Source organism: Salmo salar, chromosome 27 (assembly GCF_965601325.2).
Source record: "Salmo salar chromosome 27, fSalSal1, whole genome shotgun sequence".
Classification (NCBI taxonomy): Eukaryota; Metazoa; Chordata; class Actinopteri; order Salmoniformes; family Salmonidae; genus Salmo; species Salmo salar.
This window is the reverse complement of record NC_138317.1, coordinates 35150298-35177500: the sequence shown is the minus strand read 5'-3', so window position 1 is coordinate 35177500 and position 27203 is coordinate 35150298. Positions and strand designations below refer to the sequence as shown.

General features: G+C 42.5%; 1 protein-coding gene across 1 annotated transcript in view; it reads right to left on the bottom strand.

The window, feature by feature from the left end:
• LOC106588976 (alpha-catulin) overlaps positions 1-27203 on the bottom strand; it is a 105005-nt gene that overhangs the window by 10959 nt on the left and 66843 nt on the right. Inside the window, exons 4-15 of the mRNA XM_014178571.3 lie at positions 20908-21027; positions 14042-14131; positions 13524-13694; positions 12589-12789; positions 10971-11057; positions 10225-10383; positions 9822-9914; positions 8333-8498; positions 4873-4910; positions 4698-4748; positions 1947-2101; positions 1340-1388 (exon numbers count right to left, since the gene is read on the bottom strand). Coding sequence (XP_014034046.3) covers positions 1340-1388; positions 1947-2101; positions 4698-4748; positions 4873-4910; positions 8333-8498; positions 9822-9914; positions 10225-10383; positions 10971-11057; positions 12589-12789; positions 13524-13694; positions 14042-14131; positions 20908-21027 — 1380 coding nt within the window. The remainder of the gene's footprint in view (positions 1-1339; positions 1389-1946; positions 2102-4697; positions 4749-4872; positions 4911-8332; positions 8499-9821; positions 9915-10224; positions 10384-10970; positions 11058-12588; positions 12790-13523; positions 13695-14041; positions 14132-20907; positions 21028-27203) is intronic.

Sequence of the window (27203 nt, the reverse complement as noted above, 5' to 3'; positions counted from 1 at the left end):
TATATATACATATATACATATACATATATATACATATATACATATATATACATATATACACATATATACATATATACACATATATACATATATACACATATATACATATATACACATATATACACATATATACACATATATATATATATATATATATATACATATATATATATATACATATATACATAGGGTTGTGGGTTTGATTCCCACGGGGGGCCAGTACAAAAATTGTTTTAAAAAATGCATGAAAATGTATGCATTCACTACTGTAAGTCACTCTGGATAAGAGTGTCTGCTAAATTACTAAAATGTAAATAAATATATATATCCATAAAAATAATGCCAGCTGATTCATGATTTCTACCGGTTGAGAAACACTTCCTGCATTTCCGTCTCGTCCCGACAAGTGCATTACTATGGGACAGCAGGAGATCGAATTTGAATATTGAAACAATATTGCAAATGTCATAGAGACATACAGCAAGGTTTATACAAATCTCCGCTGTTGAAAACTAAATGTTAGTCTAAAAGAAATGTGAGATAATGTCTAGATGCTTTTATAGTGGAGATGAAGTTTATAAATTGCCTGGCTGGGCTGATGAGACAGTGGATTGCTCAGCCAGATGGAACAGAGTAAATAGGCATTTTAACGTCATAGATTACACATTCAGGATTAGACCCACCGCGTTGTATAATGTCTACTATTTTAGGATTAGTAGAAAAGTCCTAAAAGGAGATACCAGCAGTATATGGTATAACTAAAAACCCATGTTCCTTGTGTTGTGTTGTTAATGTACAAGGATGAACCAAACATAAATAAATAACCAATCTCTAAAGGACCTGACAAATTGTAGTGTATGTGTCAAAGAAGACAGCTGCCCTTTTCCACCTCAGTGAATTAGCAGAGGTTATTATCGCTCAGTGGGAGAGAGAGAGGGAGCTCTACAGTGGAAGGTTAGGGTATCTCTGTGTGTGTGGCATTGTGAAGGCCCTGCTGATTGAACGACAGGTGGCCTCATCAGCACTTCTTCGGTCTCTCTTCCTCTCTCTTTCCCCTTTTCTCCTACAGCGAGTGCAGATCATCATCACATCTCTCCCCCTCTCTCTCTACATTAAGTACAGGGCCAGGGCACTCTGCTCCCTGACTCATCCTCTCCTTACCACAGACAAATTATTGTCTTGGGCCTTTTAATACTGTATTGATTCTGTCTTCTCCCTGGGACATGGTTGTGTTTAATGGCACCTGGGACAGATTCTATTAAAGCCCTGTATGAAGTAGAGGAGGATGAAGGACAGGAGACGGATGAGTGGAGTGGGGGAAGGGGCGGGTGTACTTTACCTCAGCCTGGTGGAAGAGATCCATGGTTGTCTTCAGTAGGCCCTCCCCCCTGCACAATCGATACAGCAAATGAATGAAAAACAGAACAGTGAATGAAATATTACCTGATGATAACAACTGATTAAGTATATTGACTATGAACATCATATCAACAAGATGCGTGATGGCCTCTGTGTTCTCTTCTTCTATATCCATACAGAGGTGGTCAATACCTGGCTGGTGGTCAATACCTGGCTGGTGGTCAATACCTGGCTGGTGGTCAATACCTGGCTGGTGCAAAGTATACTTAACATTTATACTTCAGGCTTGCTGAAGACACTTTTATAAAGATGTGTTTAATGTATGATTTCAAAGTATCTATATTTTTTCATTCTCCTTCCTCCTTTCATTGTTAGTACTTTTATTATTTTATGAAGGTAAGCACTTTGTTGCTTGTATTGAAAAGTGCTATACTGTATAAATAAAGTTATTATTATTATTGAGTGACAGTCTACTGATGGATAGATAAGCTACCTGGTGAAGACAGACATACAGCTGGTGTCTACCTGGCTAAGACAGACAGACACAGCTGGTGTCTACCTGGTGAAGACAGACAGCTGGTGTCTACCTGGTGAATAGGTACATGGAGTAGGCCATGCTGGACATGCTCTGGCCCTGGCGGACGATGTCCTGCTCCTGGTCCTCCCACTTCTCCACCTCCGTGTCCACGTCAGAGGTCAGCAGGCGCAGGTCTACACCCAGCTTGGCTATGGTGCTCTGCTCCTGGAGAGAGAGAGAAGATAGTGGGTCTGCCATTAGTTAAGGATGGTCTCTCATCCAAGTAAGACTACTAATCAAGCCCAAACCTGAGATTCCACCATTGGAAACCATTGGTTTCGGTAAGGTCAGTGCATGAGCAATAACTACATTCATTTTATCTACATTGCATTCATTATCATCATCATCAGCATTAGTGATTCATGATCATTCATAACCATATACAGTGCCTTCACACCCCTTCACTTTTTCTACATTTTGTTGGGTTACAAGGTAGGTTAAAAAAAATGAAATAGTATTTTTTTGTCAAAGATCTACACAAAATACTCTAATGACAAAGTGGAAGAAAAATTCTAACATTTGTCAATAATATATGAAAAATAAAACACTAATATATCTTTATGTAAGTATTCAACCCCCTGAGTCAATTAGTCACCTTCTCACAGCAGTGAGTCTTTCTGGGAGTCTTTCTGAGTCTCTAAGAGCTTTGCACATCTGGATTGTACTATATTTTTTATTCCTCAAGCTCTGTCAAGTTGGTTGTTGATCATTGCTAGACAGACATTTTGATGATAAACATTTCTAAAAACATAATTCCACTTTGACATTATGGGGTATCGTTTGTAGGCCAGTGACACAAAATATCAATTTAAACCATTTTACATTTAGGCTGTAACAAAACAAAATGTGGAAAATTCAAGGGATGTAAATACTTTCTTAAGTCACTATATTATCAGGTTAAACATAAAACTCATTGCCACTTGAGAAAGTCAACAATTCCACTCTTCACCTCTCTTAACCTGTTGGGGGTAGGGGGCAGTATTTACACGGCCGGATAAAAAACGTACCCGATTTAATCTGGTTATTACTACTGCCCAGAAACTAGAATATGCATATAATTATTGGCTTTGGATAGAAAACACCCTAAAGTTTCTAAAACTGTTTGAATGGTGTCTGTGAGTATAACAGAACTCATATGACAGGCAAAAACCTGACAAGATTCCTTACAGGAAGTGCCCTGTCTGACAATTCCTTGAGCTTCTTGTCTCTGTTTATTGAAGACTGAGGATCTTTGCTGTAACGTGACACTTCCTACGGCTCCCATAGGCTCTCAGAGCCCGGGAAAAAGCTGAATGATATCGAGGCAGCCCCAGGCTGAAACACATTTGCACTTTTGGCAAGTGGCCGATCAGAGGACAATGGGCTTAGGCGCGTGCACGAGTCGACCCCATGCTTTATTTTCTTTCGTCTTTTTACCTAAACGCAGATTCCCGGTCGGAATATTATCGCTTTTTTACGAGAAAAATTGCATAAAAATTGATTTTAAACAGCGGTTGACATGCTTCGAAGTACGGTAATGGAATATTTAGAATTTTTTGTCACGAAATGCGTCGTGCTCGTCACCCTTCTTTACCATTCGGATAGTGTCTTGAACGCACGAACAAAACGCCGCTATTTGGATATAACTATGGATTATTTTGAACCAAACCAACATTTGTTATTGAAGTAGAAGTCCTGGGAGTGCATTCTGACAAAGAACACCAAAAGGTAATAACATTTTTCTTATAGTAAATCGGACTTTGGTGAGTGCTAAACTTGCTGGGTGTCTAAATAGCTAGCCCTGTGATGCCGCGCTATCTACTGAGAATATTGCAAAATGTGCTTTCACCGAAAAGCTATTTTAAAATCGGACATATCGAGTGCATAGAGGAGTTCTGTATCTAAAATTCTTAAAATATTTGTTATGCTTTTTGTGAATGTTTATCGTGAGTAATTTAGTAAATTTTTTGTAAATTCACCGGAAGTTTGCTAGTTCTGAACGTCACATGCTAATGTAAAAAGCTGGTTTTTGATATAAATATGAACTTGATTGAACAAAACATGCATGTATTGTATAACATAATGTCCTAGGGTTGTCATCTGATGAAGATCATCAAAGGTTAGTGCTGCATTTAGCTGTCTTCTGGGTTTATGTGACATTATATGCTAGCTTGAAAAATGGGTGTCTGATTATTTCTGGCTGGGTACTCTGCTGACATAATCTAATGTTTTGCTTTCGTTGTAAAGCCTTTTTGAAATCGGACAGTGTGGTTAGATTAACGAGAGTCTTGTCTTTAAAATGGTGTAAAATAGTCATATGTTTGAGAAATTGAAGTAATAGCATTTCTAAGGTATTTGAATAACGCGCCACAGGATTCCACTGGCTGTTACGTAGGTGGGACGATTTCGTCCCGCCGACCCTAGAGAGTTAATAGACATCATCATGCACCATCAGCCATCAAACATTCCTAATTTCCAATTATTGATTATCATTTTGTGTATGCATGCCCATTCATGACGGAGTGAGACTCCTGCTAAAATATATCAGACCATGCAAGGTCCCTGCTATAATCGCCATTATTCCCCAATAGTGTGTTTGAACAGACATTCATTTCCTGCAGAATAAATGCCCCTGTCAGGATGAGGTAGTAGATGCAGCCCAAATGGCACTGTATTCCATATATAGTGCACTACTATTGACCAGGACTGTGGGGGGGATTGGGTGCCATTTGGGACATACCCTATGTGAGGTGTATTGTGTAATTGATGAGTCTAGTTATACCTCCGTATCTAGCTTAACAGCTTTCACCGTCTTCAGGTTGGCTGAATGTTTCTGGAGGGGAGAAAAAGTTTGCCAGGATGAGTGATATTAAAGCAGAAAGTGAGGGAAAATGATTTAAAACAGAATGACATAGGAAATATCCACCAATCATAGTATTGTTTATTCTGATACTCACCCCTGGTCTGGGAAGCGACAAGTAGGCTCTTTTATCACCTGTTATTAAATCAGAAAGAAAGAGTATTTTGAGTTTGGGATAATGAATGGGAGGCTATGCGTTCTCTGGAAAATAATGAACGACGTGGAAGGTGTGTTCCATGAAGAAGTGGAACTGACCTTCCACAGAGTTGCATTGTTTTCCAGAGAACGCATTGAGCCCTGAGTTGATTATCCCTTTTATACCATGGCTATAATTTAACACATTTCCCGATAGAAATATTTTCATTTGCCGGCATAAATGTTTTCAACATCCCCTGAAGTAGCTAACAAGTTTACTAGATAGCTACAGTAGTCGCCATGGTAACCAAACAAACTTGCTAGTTTAGCTAACCAAACCATCAGTCCTAGTTTGCCATTATGAAAAACGAATTCAACAATGCCAATATTTTCAATTAGACTTTTGCTTTCAAAAGCAGTTCATACCTAGAACATGTAAGAATGAACTATAGCCATTGAATTCTACGTTGCAGCTATACAATGCGTTATAGGAAAATAATGCACGCTCTAGAATGCCCTTCAAGCCAATCAGAAACAAGTATTCAACAATGCCATGGTTTAAGGTGAAATAATGGTCAGTTTGGTCACATAATTTCCCAGCAAAATGATTGTATGCCTTTTTAAAACACCCAACACTCCTTTTTTATACTTTATTTCAAAATGGTTTTCAGCCATTAATTCCAACAAATGAAATAATACTAAAAGGGAGGGATTCAGTTGATTATCCCCCAACACATCCCCTATCATACTACAGTTGATTATCTAACACATCTTCTATCATACTACAGTTGATTATCTCTAACACATCTTCTATCATACTACAGTTGATTATCCCTAACACATCCCCTATCATACTACAGTTGATTATCTAACACGTCTTCTATCATACTACAGTTGATTATCTCTAACACATCTTCTATCATACTACAGTTGATTATCCCCAACACATCTTCTATCATACTACAGTTGATTATCTCGAACACATCTATCATACTATAGTTGATTATCCCTAACACGTCTTCTATCATACTACAGTTGATTATCCCTAACACGTCTTCTATCATACTACAGTTGATTATCTCTAACACATCTTCTATCATACTACAGTTGATTATCCCCAACACATCTTCTATCATACTACAGTTGATTATCTCGAACACATCTATCATACTATAGTTGATTATCCCTAACACGTCTTCTATCATACTACAGTTGATTATCTCTAATACATCCTCTATCACACTACAGTTGATTATCCCCAACACATCTTCTATCATACTACAGTTGATTATCTTTAACAGATCTTCTTTCACACTACAGTTGATTATCTCTAACACATCTTCTATCATACTACAGTTGATTATCTCTAACACATCCTATATCATACTACAGTTGATTATCTAACACATCTTCTATCATACTACAGTTGATTATCTCTAACACATCTTCTATCATACTACAGTTGATTATCCCCGACACATCCTCTATCATACTACAGTTGATTATCCCCAACACATCTTCTATCATACTACAGTTGATTATCTCTAACACATCCTCTATCATACTTCAAATGGAGTGCAACCAATCAACTCAACAAAGTTCTTGTCTGTGGCTGAGATCTTTAAGTCCCGGTAAAGGCACAGTTCAGTAGAATTTACAGGGGGGGTCAGGGTGTGATAAACATCACTGATGTGTTTAACGGCTGATGAGGCGCTGCCGTAAAAGGAGTATTACTTCACATAAAAGTTTAACTGTCTACGTCGCTTCAGCACCAGCACAGCACAGCACCGCATCCTCCACACACACACTTCTCTATTTAATGGTTTTAGCAGGGGGACGTCGTCTCTCTCGTTGCATGTCATTTGGATCGTGGCCCATAAATACGAATACCGTGACACGCCACAAAGGTTACGGATTATAGGAATTACGCTGCAGAGATGGAGAGAGCGCTGAGAAACGGCTGGTATCACCCAATGTTGAGATACACGCGCATGCACACAGGCCTGTAACAGAACGGTTTGTGTCTGTGGCTCGGTGAGAGGTATCATGCTGATGGTGCTTTAATCGCTGCGTTGTGTCAAAGAATACAAACAACCATGGTTATAGAGATTGATCTGTCTATGAATAGGATCAATACATTTTAGACTACCACAGCTTAGAGAGAGACAGAGTGCAAACAACCATGGCTTGTAGTGAGTCTAACTGGCCATGAAAATGATAGAGATAAAGAGAATAGAGTGAGAGAATAGAGAGCAAGAGAATATAGAGAGTAGAATAGAGAGAGAAGAGAGAGCAAGAGAATATAGAGAGTAGAATAGAGAGAGAATAGAGATAAGAGAATATACAGAATAGAATAGAGAGCGAGAGAAGAGAGCGAGATAGAGAGCAAGAGAATAGAGAGAATAGAGAGAATAGAATAGCAAGAGAGCGAGAGAGAGTGAGCAAGAGAATAGAGAGAGAGAGAGCGAGAGCAAGAGTACAAGAGAGCAAGAGAGAGCAAGAGAATAGAGAGAGAGAGAGAGCGAGAGCAAGAGAAGAGAGCAAGAGAGACGGAGAGTACAAACAATCATGGCTTGTAGTGAGACTAACTGCCCATGAAAATGATAGAGATAAAGAGAATAGAGCGAGAGAGAGAATAGAGAGCAAGAGAATAGAGCGAGAGAGAGGGCGCAAGAGAGAGAGCAAGAAGGTGGGGAGAAATCTGTGTGGTGACTAGTGATTACGGGTATTAATGTTATTTCAGTGTGGTGTCGATATAATAGTGGTGGAAGTCCATCAGATTTGACATAACTGAATGAATAATCCATTCCTTCACAGTCTTATTAACTTTTGCTATCAAAAACCATGAGGGACAAAAACAACATCCCCATGCCAGGGGTTGGTTGTATGGTACATCCCTTGTCTGAGTGAGATCCAATCCTGGTCTTACAGTTCTTCAATACCACTTCCCATTCTGGCCCTCATACCATCGTGGCCACCTAATCATCCCCAGTTTACAATTGGCTTATTCATCCCCCTCCTCTAACTATTCTCCAGGTCGTTGCTGTAAATGAGAATGTGTTCTTAGTTAACTTACCTGCTAAAATAAGGGTTAAATTAAAAAAAATAGAGACTGCCCCACCCAATTTCTCCAACACCCCCCTCCCACCAGGGGAGACCGTCCCAGTCCAACAACCCCCCAACCCCCCCCTCTCGTCCCACCAGGGGGACCGCCCCCCCCCCCACCAACACCCCCCCCCCCCCTCTCCTCCTACCAGGGGGACCGCCCCACCCCACCAACCCCCCCTCTCCTCCCAACAGGAGGCCTGTCCCAACCAAACTCCTCTCACCACTTATTCTCCCTCCCCTCTCCTACAACCGGGAGGCCCACCTTGGATGCCCATTACACACACACACACACACACACACACACACACACCTACCACTGGCAGGCACACCTCGGCGGCCCTCAAACACGTCATTGATCTCCCGGAGCAGCACGCCCATGTCACAGAGCTGGGACTCCCAGGCCTCACAGAACACATCCAGGTTCTCCTTGGCAATCTTACTGGATGGGTGCAGGGCCAGCGTCTGGGCTGCAGAGATGATCTGAGAGGATGGAGGAGGGAGGGAGCGAGAGGGAGGGAGAGATGGGGGAAGTAGCTATGTTTTAAAATTGTATTGGAGTGGTGAAGTGTTTCGATAAGGTGCACAGTACACACCTTAAGTGGAGCTATTATGGTGTTACTCACACCACTAGCTATCCAGACCAGCTGGTTCTGAGGGAAAACTAACAAAGGATCCAAGAAAATGATTAGACCGCCCCAACCCCACCCAATCTCTCCAACACCCCCATTACAGAATGGAATCAGGCCTCATTCTCATAGAATGTTGAACTACTCTATGAGCAGAGACACAGGATACAGGATAATTTCCTCTCAGTGTGGGGGCTGACTGTGTGAAATGGAACGAATCTTCAGCGAGCAGAGCAGGGGGCATGGAATCCGTTTTGTCTCACAGTTTTCTAATTATGTTTGGTCTTCCAGGCAGTTAGGACAGATGCTTCATTATCTGCTGCTGGGAGTGTAGTGGAAAATATGAAGACCCCGCCCACAGTAATGTCAGACCCTGCATGACCCAGCAGTAATGACTGAGCTAATAGGTTCATAGGTCAATCAATAAGGTCACAGAGGGGGATCCTCCGCCCAGGGAGGGATAATACTGATGTGTGTGTGTGTGTGTGTGTGTGTGTGTGTGTGTGTGTATGTCTTCCAATGGTAATAAAGAGACACCTGTGGGTAATTACCAATTAAATGCAACACGCTGGAGGTGATGCACTCTGACTTGTGTGCGTGTGGTTTTCTGAGTTATTTCTCCCCGTATCAGATGAAGTCATCTTAATGTCTGTTTCTGTAATAGTTGGCTGTGTTTAATGGATGGGGTGAAGCTATAGGGGACAAGATGGCAGAGGATGTGCTGACTAACCTTGATAATGGAGAAGTTGTACAGCTTAACAACATCAGGGTGGAGTTTCTAGCACAACATGTATTGTGTTACGTTACCTGTCACGAGGGTGGGTGGGTGCGTGTTTCCTGTCACGAGGGTGGGTGGGTGGGTGTTTCCTGTCACGAGGGTGGGTGGGTGGGTGTTTCCTGTCACGAGGTTGGGTGGGTGCGTGTTTCCTGTCACGAGGTTGGGTGGGTGCGTGTTTCCTGTCACGAGGTTGGGTGGGTGCGTGTTTCCTGTCACGGGGGTGGGTGCGTGTTTCCTGTCACGGGGGTGGGTGGGTGCGTGTTTCCTGTCACGGGGGTGGGTGGGTGCGTGTTTCCTGTCACGAGGGTGGGTGGGTGTCTGTGACCTGTCAGAGTGTCTGTGACCTGTCAGAGTGTCTGTGACCTGTCAGAGTGTCTGTGACCTGTCAGAGTGTGTTACCTGGGGGCCAGTGACGTGGAACGTCTCCTCAGCGTGTATACAGGTGATCTCCAGAGGCTCTGTCCCTGAGACGTGACACAGCAGACGACACGTCTGGAACAGAACAGACAACATCAGCGGCTAACATCAATATGACTGGATATGAGCAGCAGACAGATCAAGATATATTTTCCAGATATTCAACTGGAAAATAAATACAGGTCTCCAAAGCCAGTAGCTCATATCACAAGTACAATGTCCATACACCTCAGCCAGAGATGGATATGATGGAATTTTTTAGATTGAATAAAATAAACTTTATTGTGGTTTAATAAAATTGTATAAATTAAATTCAACAAGGTGATTTGATCAGGGAGATTCAACAGACTTAAGTTAACCTCCCCAGCCAGCGAGCCTCGCTCACCTCCACCAGCTGTTCCTTCTGCTCGCCGAGCGTGCGGGCGTACTCTGCCACGGCCTCCAGGTTTCCCTCGCCCCCTGAGGCCTTCAGGGCCCGCAGAGGCAGGTGTTCTGCATGCACCTTCAGCAGGTCCGCCGCCCGCCCCACCGCCACCTTATGGAGCTGGACGGTGGGAGAGGGGAAGAGGGGAGATGAAAATGGGTATACATGTTGTATATTTTGTACACCTGGCTGCACAATGGTAATAGGAAGAGAAAACAATAGTAAGACAGAAAGATGACTTTGATTACTTTCAGTTACTTTCCCCTTAGAAGTTACTTAGTTACTTTCCCCTTAGAAGAAGACAAAAAGGATCCATCAAACACATCTGGTGTGTCGTCATAGTGGTTTCTGACTTGTGGTTTCTGACAGGTGGGACAAACTTAAACTTGCTCTTTTTTCAATGCTGAATTGAATGAGTAAACAGAACGGTGTCAATGTATTTTTTCACAAACATCCTTTCTGAATTTAAAAGTAATCCAAAAAGTAATACAGTTTTTCAAATGTATCTAAACTGATTACAACATTTTTGCTGGTAACATAACCGATTACAGTTACAGGTTTTTGAAATCAGATTACATGTAATCAGTTGCATCCCAACCCAGATGGAGAGTACAGAAAACTCCAGACAGATCTGATCTAGGACTGAACCACTTGGCATGCCAGACAGTGATGCATTCTAGTTAAGACCGCAGGGTTACAGGACTCACTTCTCTGCGGAGTTCGTGGACACTTTGGCAGGTCTTCAGTATAGACAGCTCCATCTCCTCCGTGGCCTCTTTAGCATTGAGAGACAGCTGGGATGAGAAAAATATTTAAATAAATAAGGGAGGGGAAAAAGATAAGAGTAGTCATCACATAAATCATGCACATGATGACTGGTGCCTGGGATGTGGCCTGTCTTAGCAGAAGAAGAATACAAGATTACACAGCCCTGCTCACGCCCTGTTTGTGTGTGTGTGTGTGTGTGTGTGTGTGTGTGTGTGTGTGTGTGTGTGTGTGTGTGTGTGTGTGTGAGAAAGAAAAAAGGTAGTGAGTGTGACAGGAAGAGAAAGAAAGTGTGAGTGAGTGAAAGAGAGAGATCCCTTCTGCCTCACCAATATCCTGTAAAACATAAGAGTTTCAGACACACGTTCTAAGGGCAAGGAGACAGGTGGGAGGCACTGGCAGTCAGACAGGATTACAGCAATGTAAAAAAAACTGTCAAACAAGCAGAATTCACCTGGGCCCAGTTTTTCAAATGTGAATATCCGGATTTTGGCTATGGGATAGGATTAAATGCAAAGAAATAGAATGAATGAATAGAATGGATGAATCATTAACTTGAATGGGGACTCCCGTTGTATTTCTATGCATTTAATCCAACCCGATAGCTGAAATCCAGACAGATCACTTTTGAAAAACTGGGCCTCGATGATTTGTCTCTGACCCTCTCATCACCCTCTCTGTTTCTACTGAAATAAGTAGAGAAAAACACCTCATCTCACTGCTCTGTTTCTACTGAAATAAGTGGAGGAAAACGAATAGACCCTGAGATCTAGCTAGTGACACACGCTGTAGAAATGGGTCTCACTAGGGAGCCAATCATTCAATGTGCCGTAGCTCTGATTCCATTCAATTTGTCAATGGAACTGTGGCCTCTATTTTCACACATTTATACAAGCTTAACGATGGAAAAACACATTGTATGAAAGCCACACGCCATGGAGTCCAAAGAGACTCCTTTCAGTGAGGTGTCGAGAGAACGAGACGGGGAGAACAATCTGTTCTATGTAATCAATGGAGTCAAGTGAATGGCCATTCATACGAGGAGGCTGACTTCAGGGCCGTATCCACAAAGCATCTCAGAGTAAGAGTCCTGATCTAGGATCTGCCCATATAATCATATTCATTCTGATCTAAAAGGCAAAACTGATCCTAGATCAGCACTCCTATTCTGAGATGCTTTGATGTGCCCAGGACTGGTTTAAGACCTATAAAGAATGGAGGAAAATAGCACTGTATAGCCGTATGGGAGAGGGTAGTGTGAAAAAGCTGGATATTATATTGTTCTCCTTCACATTATCTATAAACCTAGCAACAGTACACAAGGTCATGTAGCTAAGCAACAGAAAGGAAGTGAAGGAGTGTGTGTGTCTGTGGGCATCTACACGCGTGAGTGCAATGTGCATATTCATGTATGCTAAATCATGACCTACTGTAGCCGTGCTCTTAATCATGTAGACGTACATATATACATGTGTGAGTACATGTAAGCACGCGAGTGTGTGTGTGTACACATGTACAAGTATTTACATGTGTGTGTATGCCCAGTTTATGCCAACATACCGCCTCCCTCCAGGCTACGATGAGCTGGTCAGTGTCCTGGCGGGCGAGCTGGCACAGCTGCAGGATGCCCTCTCGGTGCTCGTGGCTGGTGTAGGCCGAGTCAGTGAAGTCCTCCGTCCTCTCCACCACCGCCTCCAGCTGGTCAGACAGAGCCTGGTGGGGCAGTGAGTACAGACCCTCACGCAGACCTTCCACGTTGGACTGGGATCACAGACAGAGACACAGTAATGAATACAACAATTATTTGTCATGCCAATAAAGCATTTCAATTGAATTGACACAGAGTGACAGAGAATAACATTCAAAAGCTATATGACAAGCTACTGGTATTTCAGGTTGACTACGGATAATTGACTTATTGTAAAGAACTGGCGCAGAACACCTGGCGTGCTTCATGTTTGAATGTCCATGCCTGTTGTCTGTGCCAAATAATGTTTGTGCTATGTTTGGTGCGGTTACCATGTTGTGCTGCCATGTTGTGTTGCTACCATGTTGTTGTCATGTGGTGTTGCTACCATGCTGTGTTGTCATGTGTTGCTGCCATGCTATGTTGTTGTCTTAGGTCTCTCTTTATGTAGTGGTGTGTTGTCTCTTGTCGTGATGTGTGTTTTGTCCTATATTTACATTTTTAATCCCAGCCACCGTCGCCGCAGGAGGCCTTTTTCCTTTTGCTAGGCCGTCATTGTAAATAAGAATTTATTCTTAACTTACTTGCCTAGTTAAAGGTTAAATACAAATGTAATAAATATCTTGTGGATAGACTACGTAAACATAAATGGTACCCAAATTACGCTAGATTGTAGTTCTGGGCTAACCTAGATTAGTCCAGGTCTAAACCATCATACTGTAGTTACTATATTACAATGCAAAGTGGAGAAAAAAACAGAAAAAAAACCATATGGAATCCATAAGGAAGTCCTCTCCTGTCGTCCCACCTTGAAGTCCTTGATGCCGGTGTAAATGCTGAGGGGAAGGACCTTGGTCTCCCCGCAGGGCCGGGCGTCCGTCACGATCTCCATGACCTGCTCCAGGGCGAATCGCATGCGGTGGAACACGGCGTCTTTGTTGATACGCGCCGACTCGCAGTCCGGGTGTCTGAGACACGTCTACAGGGAGAGAGACATGGTTTTACAACTGAGGCTGCATTTACACAGGCAGCCCAATTCTGATCTTTTTACCAATCATATCAGCTCTTTTGCTAATAATTGGGAAAAATATCAGAATTAGTCTGCTTCTGTGGCAGTCCATGTTCGGAATCAATTGTGGTAATACAGTCTCTATGCCTCATATCTACTAAACACAAAAACAATGTTTTAAATGGGAAGTTAGGCTGGTTTGAAGCAAAAAATTATGGAAATTCACAAGCACCAGAAGGACAAATTTTACCCATTCAGTAGCAAGTTTTTCCAGTCCACAGGTTTAATCTACTACATTAGCAGCAGTATGTACACACCTTGGACGCAGTGAGCAGCATCATGGTGCATTTCTCCAGCACTGCTCTGGCTGCAGCCATCCGGGCCTTCTTATTCTCATCCTTCAGGTCCTAATGGACAGAGACCAACACTGGACAGTTACAGAAGCAGTCTCAGCTGGTTCCCAAACTTCTCTGATTTGTGAGTGTGGGCCAGTTGTAAGACATCAAATAGACAGAACCATTTTAAGCCACAACTCAGTCTTGCCAAGAAGAACTGGCTTTGACCTACCAGGGATCTGGACCAGAGCCATGAATGAAGAATAAAATGAATGCATGGCTCTGGTCTGGACTAGTGGACCAATTAATGCAAGGGGCCAGTCATTCAAAAAAAGCATCCCCCACACTTTAAACGCACACAGAGCATAGCCGTACGATGTGGAAGAACCGTCAGAGTTCTCGAGCTAAGTTTAGTTAAGGTTTAGTTCTCCGGCCATCAGAGTTATTACTCATAGATTAACCTGGTGAAGCACGACTCAATGCAGTAGATATCTCAGTAACATCCACTGACTCGCTCATCTCCGTGTTTCAAAGACGAAGCATTTAGTGTGTGTTCCAAGAGGAGGTGGAATCAACATCTCTCCAGGCACAGAGCCATGGATTTCAAAGGAGATGTGATGTGTTATTATGCAGAACAACAATATAAACGTAACATGTAAAGTGTTGGTCCCATGTTTCATGAGCTGAAACAAAAAGATCCCTGAAATTTTCCATACGCACAAGAAGCTTATTTATCATTCATATTAGTGAGCATTTCTCCTTTGTCATTATAATCCATCCACCTGACAGGTTTGGCATATTCAGAAGCTGATTAAACAGCATGATCAGTACACAGGTGCACCTTGTGCTGGGGACAATAAAAGGCCACTCTAAAATGTGCAGTTTTGTCACAACACAATGCAACCGATGTCTCACGTTTTGACGATGACTGCAAGAATGTCCACCAGAGCTGTTGCCAGAGAATTGAATGTTCACTTCTCTACCATAAGCAGACCTAAAACTTTGTTTTAGAGAATTTGGCAGTACATTCAACCAGCCTGACCACCTGTAACCAGGCCAGCCCAGAACTGCCACATCTGTCTTCTTCACCTGCGGGATAGTCAGACCAGCTAACCGGACAACTGATGAAACTGTAGATTTGCACAACCGAAGAATTTCTGCACAAACTGTAAAAAACGTCTCAGGAAAGATCATCTGTGTGCTCGTCGTCCTCACCAGGGTCTTGACCAGACTGCAGTTCAGCATCGTAATTGACTTCAGTGGGCAAATTCTCACCTTCAATGGCCACCAGCATGCTGGAGAAGTGTGCTCTTTACAGATGAATCCCGTTTTCAACTGTACCGGGCAGATTGGAGACAGCGTGTACGGCGTCATGTGGGTGAGCGGTTTGCTGATGTCAACGTTGTGAACAGTGTGCCCCATGGTGGTGGTGGGGCTATGGTATGGGCAGGCATAGATACCGGTACCGAGTCAATGTGCGGGGGGACAGGTTAGTCGACATAATTTGTACATGTAGGTGGGGGGGGGGGGGGGGGGCAATGCAAATAGTCTGGGTGGCCACTTGATTAATTGTCTTATGGCTTGGGGGTAGAAGCTTGTTACGGAGCCTTTTAGACCTAGACTTGGTGCTCCAGTATCACTTGCCGTTGAGCGAGAGGTCTCTGACCTCCTCCCCATAGGCTGTCTCATCGTTGTCGGTGATCAGCCCTACCACTGTTGTGTCGTCAGCAAACTTAATGGTGGTGTTGAAGTTGTGCTTAGCCACGCAGTCGTGGGTGAAAGGGAGTACAGGAGGGGACTAAGCACACACCCCTGAGGGGCCCCCGTGTTGAGGATCAGCGTTGCCCCACCCGCCTCACCCTAATAATTTGGTCTATTTACCCCTCTTTATTCCGCCTACCGTTCTGGCTTGGTGGTGCACATGTAGCCTATAACCTGTTTTAGATAAATGTAATCATCGAATATTGTAAGAGCACTCATTGTCTGCTTATATGCCCCATTTATTTATCCTACATTTCTGACTTGGCGTACTGGGAGAACACTAAGAACGGCCCATGTTCTGAATTCTGTCGCTGTACATTTCAAAAGTGCTAAACAAAGTTATATTGACTACGTCCATCTTAGCTCACTCATTGTCTTAATCGAAATTACGGATTGCCTCTTATCCGGTCATCTTTCCCTTATGCCATAGTTTGTTCATCTCAATTGTCAGTAGAAACCACATTTGTTTAAGCAAGTCAGCCATGTGTTTTTTTAAAAGGCAGTAAATGAGGCTGAATTAACTGTTTCGCTGCCAAATAAGGCTCCGCTGATAGCCAGGTATAGCAGTGGTAAGATGTTGGGAAAGCTTTATGTAGGCCCTAACAGTTTGTGGCCACCATTTGTCACCGTTATAGTGCAATTAATGTATTGTTTAGTGTTGTGGCTTTGCTGGCAAGCATCCCACCTTTTTATTTTTTTGCCCCACCAAGATTTACATGCTAAAATCGCCACTGCTCACCAGACATGTCACCACCCACTGAGCATGTTTTGGATGCGTACGACAGCGTGTTTCAGTTTCCGCCAATATCCGGAAACTTCGCACAGCCATTGAAGAGGGGTGGGACACAATACAAAAGGAAGTTATAACTTTATGGCATCATTATTTCTTGAAAACATGTACATACAGTCATGGCCTACATTTTTTTGAATGACACAAATATTAATTTTCACCAAGTCTGCTGCCTCAGTTTGTATGATGGCAATTTGCATATACTCCAGAATGTTATGAAGAGTGATCAGATGAATTGCAAAGTCCCCCTTTGCCATGCAAATGAACTGAATCCCAAAAAAAACATTTCCACTGCATTTCAGCCCTGCCACAAAAGGGCCAGCTGACATTATGTCAGTGATTCTCTCGTTAACACAGGTGTGAGTGTTGACGAGGACAAGGCTGGAGATCACTCTGTCATGCTGATTGAGTTTGAATAACAAACTGGAAGCTTCAAAAGGAGGGTGGTGCTTGGAATCATTGTTCTTTCTCTGTCAACCATGGTTACCTGCAAGGAAACACAGGCAAGGATATTGCTGCCAGTAAGATCACACCTAAATCAACCATTTATCGGATCATCAAGAACTTCAAGAAGAGCGGTTCAATTGTTGTGAAGAAGGCTTCAGGGCACCCAAGAAAGTCCAGCAAGCACCAGGACCGTCTCCTAAAGTTGATTCAGCTGCGGGATCGGGGCATCACCAGTACAGAGCTTGCTCAGGAATGGCAGCAGGCAGGTGAGTGCATCTGCACGCACAGTTAGGCGAAGACTTTTGGAGGATGGCCTGCTGTCAAGAAAGGCAGCAAAGAAGCCACTTCTCTCCAGGAAAAACATCAGGGACAGACTGATATTCTGAAAAAGGTACAGGGATTGGACTGCTGAGGACTGGGGTAAAGTCATTTTATCTGATGAATCCCATTTGCGATTGTTTGGGGCATCCGGAAAAAAGCTTGTCCGGAGAAGACAAGGTGAGCGCTACCATCAGTCCTGTGTCATGCCAACAGTAAAGCATCCTGAGACCATTCATGTGTGGGGTTGCTTCTCAGCCAAGGGAGTGGGCTCACTCACAATTTTGCCTAAGAACACAGCCATGAATAAAGAATGGTAGCAACACATCCTCCGAGAACAACTTCTCCCAACCATCCAGGAACAGTTTGGTGACGAACAATGCCTTTTCCAGCATGATGGAGCACCTTGCCATAAGGCAAAAGTGATAACTAAGTGGCTCGGGGAACAAAACATCGATATTTTGGGTCCATGGCCAGGAAACTCCCCAGATCTTAATCCCATTGAGAACTTGTGGTCAATCCTCAAGAGGCAGGTGGACAAACAAAAACCCACAAATTCTGACAAACTCCAAGCATTGATTATGCAAGAATGGGCTGCCATCAGTCAGGATGTGGCCCAGAAGTTAATTGACAGCATGCCAGGGCAGATTGCAGAGGTCTTGAAAAAGAAGGGTCAACACTGCAAATATTGACTCTTTGCATCAACTTCATGTAATTGTCAATAAAAGCCTTTGAAACTTATGAAATGCTTGTAATTATATTTCAGTATTCCATAGTAACATCTGACAAAAATATCTAAAGACACTGAAGCAGCAAACTATGTGAAAATTAATATTTGTGTCATTCTCAAAACTTTTGGCCACGACTGTACAAAGATATATGTACAGTACGATGTTTTTACAACTTAATTTGGTCACTAGAGGGTTTGTTTGACACTCAACAGCTGATCAACACTCAACACTGATCAACTCTATGCGAAGGACATGTGTGGTGCTGCATGAGTCAAATGGTGGTCACACCAGACAATGACTGGTTTTCTGATTCATTCCCCTAATATTCTTTAAGGTATCTGTGACCAACAGATGCATATCTTTATTTCCAGTCATGTGAAATCCATAGATTAAGGCCTAATGAATTTACTTATATGAACTGTAACTCAGTAAAATCTATGAAATTGCTGCATGTTGTGTTTTATATTTTTGTTCAGTATATATTCCCCTGCTCTTTACTCGGTTAGTCTCAGTAGATTTCTAGACGGAGACGAAGACGTGGTATGTTTGTTAAACAAAAAGAGGGGAAGCTGAATATTTCCATCTCTATATCACAACGATTCACTTTTCATCAGCTAGCTAGCCAGTCCAGTCTGTAGCCAGAATGACAACCTATTCCCTGTGTAGTGCACACCTTTTGACCTTATGGGCCCTGGTCAAAAGTAGTGCACTACATATGGAATAGGGTGCCACTTTGAACACATACATAGAGACTGTGTATGACTCAAGCAGGATTAGCAGACGCTGGCACTACAGGGAACACCAGAGTTATAACTTTCTGGCATCATTATTTCTTGAAAACGTATGATACAAAGATGTATGTACAGTATGATGTTTTTACAACTTAATTTGGTCTCTAGAGGGTTTGTTTGAGGCACATTTTGTTTTGATGATGTAATCACTCCTTTGAGATGTGAGTCAGATTTGACCTACGCATCGGTGCTGCCGTCTGTCTAAACACACCTACACTATCCCTGCTGGTGCAGAGGCCCTGGAGTGTGTGTATATGCACGTGTGTGAGGGCAGCAGGGGCTCGTCATACATACCCTGCTATCTGTGTCATCTCGTAGTCTGAGTGGATGTGGAGCCAACACAGCTCACGGCACTGTACGGTTCTCTCTCCCACACGCACAGACACTCACTTGATTCATTAAGACAGGAGACTCTTTTTACAAGCTGGAAAGCCCATGGCTTTTAGATCTTTATAGTCTCTCTCTCTCTCTCAATTCAATTCAAGGGGCTTTACTGGCATGGGAAACATATGTTTACATTGCCAAAGCAAGTGAAATGGATAAATAAAAGTGAAATAAACAATAAAAGTGAACAGTAAATATTACACTCACACAAGTCCCAAAAGAATAAAGACATTTCAAAATGTCATGTCTATGTACAGTGTTGTAACGATGTGCAAATAGTTCAAGTACAAAAGGGAAAATAAATCGACATGAATATATATATATATATATATATATATATATATATATATATATATATATATATATATATATATATATATATATATATATATATATGTATATATATATACATACAATGGTGTTTGTTCTTCACTGGTTGCCTTTTTCTTGTGGTAACAGGTCATACATCTGGCTGCGTTGATGCCACACTGTGGTATAGATATGGGAGTTTATTAAAATTTGATTTGTTTTTGAGTTCTTTGTGGGTCTGTGTGATCTGAGGGAAATGTGTCTCTCTAATATGGTCATACATTTGGCAGGTGGTTAGTTTCCACCTCATTTTGTGGGCAGTGTGCACATAGGCTGTCATCTCTCTAGAGCCAGGTCTGCCTACGGCAGCCTCTCTCAATAGCAAGGCTATGCTCACTGAGTGTACATAGTCAAAGCTTTCCTCCATTTTGGGTCAGTCACAGTGGTCAGGTGTTCTGTCACTGTGTACTCTCTGTTTAGGGCCAAATAGCATTCTAGTTTGCGCTGTTTTTGTGTTAATTATTTCTGATGTGTCAAGTAATTATCTTTTTGTTTTCTCATGATTTGGTTGGGTCTAATTGTGTTGCTGTCCTGGGGCATGTTTGATGTTTTTTAACAATGCGCCAGGACGAGCTTGCTTAGGGGACTCTTCTCCAGGTTCATCTCTCTGTAGGTGATGGCTTTGTTATGGAAGGTTTGAGAATTGCTTCCTTTTAAGTGGTTGTAGAATTTAATGGCTCATTTCTGGATTTTGATCATTAGCGGGTATTGGGCATAATTCTGCTCTGCATGCATTATTTGGTGTTTTACATTGTACACGGAGGATATTTTGCTGAATTTTGCATGCAGTCTCAATTTGGTGTTTGTCCCATTTTGTGAATTCTTGGTTGGTGAGCGGACACGAGACCTCACAACCATAAAGGGCAATGGGTTCTATAACTGATTCAAGTATTTTTATCCAGATCCTAATTGGTATGTCAAAGGTTATGTTCCTTTTGATGGCACAGAAGGCCCCTGGAATTTGTATTTGAAGTCCAGGCAACTGGACCTATTTTTGGAACACCATTATTTTTGTCTTACTGAGATTTACTGTCAGGACCCAGGTCTGACAGAATCTGTGCAGAAGATCTAGGTGCTGCTGTAGGCCCTCCATGGTTAGGGACAGAAGCAAACAATACACATTTGACTTCAGATTCTAGTAGGGTGAGGCCGGGTGCTGCAGACTGTTCTAGTGCTCTCGCTCTCTAACAGTGTGAGAGCTGGAGGGGAAAGAAGAGTGGCTTGACCAATACCCTTTCAGAGAGCAACTGTACTCACATTCTGTCTGTCACCGGTCAGGTGGGCGAACTCCACCATCTGGTTCCCAAACTGGCTGAAGATCTGGACAAACTCCTGGAAGGTGCTCACTCTCTCCAGCTGCTCCAAGGTTACTAGCACCTGGGAAGATCAAGAACACTATTACAGTAACTACAGCTGGGAAGATCAGGAACACTATTACAGTAACTACAGCTGGGAAGATCAAGAACACTATTACAGTAACTACAGCTGGGAAGATCAGGAACACTATTACAGTAACTACAGCTGGGAAGATCAGGAACACTATTACAGTAACTACAGCTGGGAAGATCAGGAACACTATTACAGTAACTACAGCTGGGAAAATCAAGAACACTATTACAGTAACTACAGCTGGGACGATCAGAAACACTATTACAGTAACTAGATGGGAAGATCAGGAACACTATTACAGTAACTACAGCTGGGACGATCAGAAACACTATTACAGTAACTACAGCTGGGAAGATCAGGAACACTATTACAGTAACTACAGCTGGGAAAATCAAGAACACTATTACAGTAACTACAGCTGGGACGATCAGAAACACTATTACAGTAACTAGATGGGAAGATCAGGAACACTATTACAGTAACTACCACTGACTCCCACACATTACACATAACAACTCTGACTTAAACATCAAATATTATACACAGAATTCAAAGATGGCAACAGCTTTCTCCCCGAACCAGGTCTTGAGAGATGGACTAAAGGTGCTGTGAGAGAGGATGCTACATTGATGTGTGTGTCAATGGGGTTCTAGATACAGAACAAGGCAGCAAAGCAAATTGTTATGCAGACTCAATGTGGGCCTCGTCATACAAGTGATGGCCATCACATTCACTTTCCACGCTTTCAAGCCAAAGTGTTCAGTAGACCAGCTTGTCATGACTGACTGACTTTAACAACATAGAGGACCTGTCTGTAGAAACAGGAAAAGGTCATTGTGACAGAAAGTGGAATTGTGTCCCATTCGTCTGGTGAACGGGGTGAGAGATGAAGCGAGGGACAGGAAGGAGGATTGATGGTCATGCCTCCATGTCTCAAGAGTTATCACTATGGGCCTGAGGCTGGGTGGCACTTGAGATGCCAATCAAATCACAGTGATTTACCCCAATCACCTTTACTGTTCACACTGGAACACACAATGTGGGGTAAGGGGTGACCTGCGATTTCTCTGCAAAAGGGACGGAGTAAATGTTGCGGAAATCCCGGGGTGGACGGGGACGACGACCCCCCCATCCTGGGAAAAATATGATTTGTCCCTCCCAATATATCACTGAAACATAACTATGTAATTTAAATAATATTAATAATACGCAATGAAAGCAATTGTGCTGATTATAGACACTTAATAGCGCGTTTTTAAGTTTCAAAAGATTGCGCCCCCCCCCACCCGCCCTTTGCCTCACAATGGTTTGATCCACTGCCAGTTCCTTAGCTTGCTACGTAACTGCCGTGAGGTTCATCCAGTCAATCGCGCACACACACACTAGCTGAATATGCAGAGCTAGCGCGCAGATATTAACTATTAAGCTAGCTAGTACCTATTCCATTTATGTGGCGTTGTCAAAGATGGAATCAGCATGCAGATGATGTAAGTTAGTGCTTCAAAGTCCCTGTGATAAGGTTAGCGATAAACTGAAGTCCAAACTGAACAGAACTACACTCTCATCTACCATTGTCTTAAATATATTTAATGGTCTCGTTGCAAAAGCTAAATTGTCGCAAAGGGAACTTTTATTTATTTAATTTCACCTTTATTTAACCCGGGTAGCAAAGATTATAGCAAACACCACTGAAACTGAATTGGTGCTCTCTAGCTTTGCAAATTCAGCTATTGTTGGAAGCCAGCCAATATGAAACAAACTATTAAATTACAAAAGGTTGCAGCATATGTTGTGTAAATGGTGAACTCATACAGCTGTCAACTCGTCATTTTAATCCGTTTCACATTTGCTAGCTACCTTTTAGATCGAAGCCCATATAGAATGATTGAAGATGATAGAAGCCCATCTCCTACTGTAAATAACCTACACACTGTGTGTGTAGCCAGCCAGGTAGAAAAATGGCAGAAAAATAAAAGACGGACATGAGAGTATTTTTCAATACACCAAAACGCATAGTAAGAACCCTAGTAGCCTAATATCTCAAAGACTAGTTGATAAAATGTTAATTAGAAAGAAATGAAATTCTAATGGAAATGTTTCACAATGATGTCATTAGGCAGAGCAGGCAACAGATGGCACATAGACAGCAGAGTTGGGGACAGATATGCAGGGACAGACTGGCAGAGACAGGGAGTCTCAGGTAAGTTTGTTGAGTCTTTGTTTGGCAACATTATGAAAGGTTCTCAATTTTTTTGACTTGTAAAATAGGAACATAATTGGAAAATGCCATGGATACCCCCACTCTCAACTTAAAAACTGGTGACTGAACTAAGATTTGTTAAAGGCAATGGTATTGCTGTTGTGATTAGTTGTGTAGTTTTGGGTACCGGTAGTTAGGAGTACGGCAAACACCTTATGTCTTTGGTTCCTCAATATACATTTACCATATTACAATGTAGGCTATGTGTTACAGCACTACTTTTGGTGTCCCCCTCAGGAATTGCTCTTGAGAAAATTTCATGTAATTGTCCCCTCCAAAGTGGATATCAGATTTTCGCCCCTGCGTGTGTTACTTAATGACATATGATTTTTATATTGTCATACCGGCCTCTCATTTGCGGTATTACCGGGTTAGTACACACGGGGACGCCAAAAAACCAACAACAAAAAAACATTGGGCATCTTGTTACAAGAATGCTAACAAAATTAGCACAAGTAATAGCGAATTTCTATGGAGGCTGCTAGCTAAATATGCAAACAGGGCAAACTGATTGCCCAGTATAGCATCCATGACTCCTATCATTGATTGGCCAGTCTATTTTGTTGAAATGTTTTTTTAATTTTTTTTATCTGAAATGACTAGGTGATTTGGTGGTTCTATTCCCGTTGTAATTTTGAGATGCTACTCGATGAGAAACGTCAGCTTCAACTGAGAACTTTTTATTTTTTTTTAGCATAGCACATAGGTAGGAGCTACTGTGCCATTTTTGGTGAGTCTGGACATTTACAAGCGAGTGTGAACGACAGACATTGTGCAAATTAACAACGTTTTGACGCATGCTTGTCTGCTCTGAAGCGGCATGTGCAAACGCTGTGCGTCTGGAGTCACTAGGGCAACGGGCCTGCCTGCTCTGCTCCGAGAAGATGGGAGAGGAGAAAAATACAAGGAAATCAAAATATAGCAGTGGCAGCTGTACAGATAACTCATCCAAAGGGCGTCGACTTCTTAAACACGGTACAAAGCTTACATAATATTATGCCCCGTCACCTTATTAGTTCAGTAACTTACTTAGGGGTCGCGTTAAAGCATCATTCATTTTATGCAGGAAAAACATAATACACGTAATGAATCTCATGCTGCGTTTTGTAAACGCATATCTAAAATGCATCTTATTGTAATTTCTGCTTGGCATCATACTAACTTTGTGCTTCAGTTGCACAATTCACGAACAGGCATTCTATCAGCAGACGGCGCTCTGGCTGATGTGTAGGTTTTTCTGTTACTTTTTTCCGTGTGTAGCCACCCCACCAGCCAGCCTACTTTTCTCCGGTAAAATTCCAGATGAACTGTAAGCAAAACATTAGGAAATGTAGCTGGCTACATTCTTTCCATGATAAATAGAAATATGATGGCCATGCACTGTTTTTGCAACAACAACAAAAACTAATAGCGTTCCACTTCTGTTCATGAAAATTAAGCTATTTAGTGTTGCACTAATGTATTTTCTGTGAAGGAAAATTATAGTTGTACGCAGGGCCGGCCCTCCCATTGGGCAAGATTCATCCGTCGCCTATGGTGGCATTTCGACAGTTGGCTGCCGCACTCCGGTGCCCCTGATTGGCTACCACACCGCCCGCTGCAGCCCAGCCACCAGCTCATAGCGTTGCTGCAGTTCCCGCCCCAACCCATTCCCGCTTCTCTTGAAGTCCACTCCCACTGTTCTTTGTAGCTATGGTGATGTGTGTTTTTATGAGTTTATCCAATTGAGAAATATTAATAAAAATGAATGATTGTGTGTGACTAAGACAATTAGTGATTAAGGCAATTGCCTAACCTAGCATGTTAACGTTAGCTAGCTACTACTTGTGGATATCATTTTAGCTAAAATTAATCTAGAGATTTGAAACAATTTGCTACCATGTCTAAGACTCAAAAACTATCAGGAAGTGAATTTTTTTTTTTAAACAATGAGAAAAGAGGCACAATCTATAAACCAAAGAAATCCGCTGGTGAAAATGTATCAGTGTGCAGCAATGTCCATCAGCCGGTGTGGAGAATGACAAGCCTACGAGGACGGGCCATTTATTTGCCGAGAACGACGAGCCCCCGTTCGCTGATTCTAGCAGCGAAAAGGGCAAACCGGAGGAGTCCGAGCCATTCACTTCCACTGATGACGACAGCTCTCTGGCTGGACAAGAACAGGTGGGTCGCACCAGGCCTAGCCACACCTCCAAACAATGCCGGCGAAGACCCTACTATCTTGGACCCAGACTTGTCTCTCCCCGTCCCCGATGACAGTGGTGGTGCTGTTGCTAAATCCGACTCCCAGACAAAAAAACATAAAGAGATCCCAGTGAGTGGCCAAAATATATGAATGGACCTTTACAGGATATGTTGGTGCAGGCTGGGCCACATCAGGATAAGGAGGGGAATTTCCCAAGAGATGTTTTCGGTGGCCTACTACAATAGGAGGATGGCGAACGGGGAGAGACCCTCTATCACTCTGTTGAAGAAAAAAAACACTTTCAATATAAAACGCGACACAGCTGGACTCACCTGCTCCCACTTTCTTCTACTGTGCTATTTACTAACAAACACGTGACTGGATAAACTGTTATGGGGAATTATAGGGAACAAAAATATAAAAGCGAAAATGTCAACGATTTGACTGAGTTACAGTTCATATAAGGAAATCAGTCAATTAAAATAAATTCATTAGCCCCTAATCTATGGATTTTACGACTGGGCAGGGGCGCACCCAGGCCCACCCACTGGGGCGCTAGGCCCAGCCAAATCAGAATGGGTTTTTCCCCACAAAAGTGCTTTATTACAGATAGAAATACTCCTCAGTTTCATCAGCTGTCCGGGTAGCTGGTCTCAGACGATCCCGCAGGTGAAGAAGCTGGATGTGGAGGTCCTGGGCTGGCATGGTTACATGTGGTCTGTTGTCAGGCTGGTTGGACGTACTGCCAAATTCTCTAAAACGATGTTGGAGGTGGCTAGAGAAATTAACATTACATTCTATGGCAACAGCTCTGGTGGACATTACTGCAGTCAGCATGCCAATTGCACGCTCCCTCAAAACGTGAGAGTTCTGTGGCATTGTGTTGGGTAACAAAACTGCACTTTTTAGAGCGGCCTTTTATTGTCCTCAGGACAAGGTGCACCTGTGAATTATCGTGGTGTTCACAATCAGTTTCTTGATATGCCACACCTGTCAGGTGGATGGATTATCTTGGCAAAGGAAATGTGTGTGCCCAAAATTTGAGAGAAATAAGCTTCTTGTGCGTACAGAACATTTCTGGCATCTTTTATTTCAGCTCATGAAACATGGGACCAATACGTTACATGTTGCGTTTATATTTGAATAACCATCCTGTGGCTATTTCCTAATAACCCGGTATACGGTATACCGTCTTAGCCAAATACAGTGCCTTGCAAAATAATTCATCCCCCTTGGTGTTTTTCCTATTTTGTTGCATTACAACCTGTAATTTAAATTGATTTTTATTTGGATTTCATGTAATGGACATACACAAAATAGTCCAAATTGGTGAAGTGAAATTTTTTAAATAACCTGTTTAAAAAAATATATATAAAGTTGTATCATGCATATGTATTCACCCCCTTTGCTATGAAGCCCCTAAATAAGAACTGGTGCAACTAATTACCTTCAGAAGTCACATAATTAGTTAAATAAAGTCCACCTGTGTGCAATCTAAGTGTCACATGATTTCAGTATATTTACACCTGTTCTGAAAGGCCCCAGAGTCTGCAACACCACTAAGCAAGGGCCACCCACCACCAAGCAAGCAGCACCATGAAGACCAAGGAGCTCTCCAAACAGGTCAGGGACAAAGTTGTGGAGAAGTACAGATCAGGGTTGGGTTATAAAAAAATATCAGAAACTTTGAACATCCCACAGAGAACCATTAAATCCATT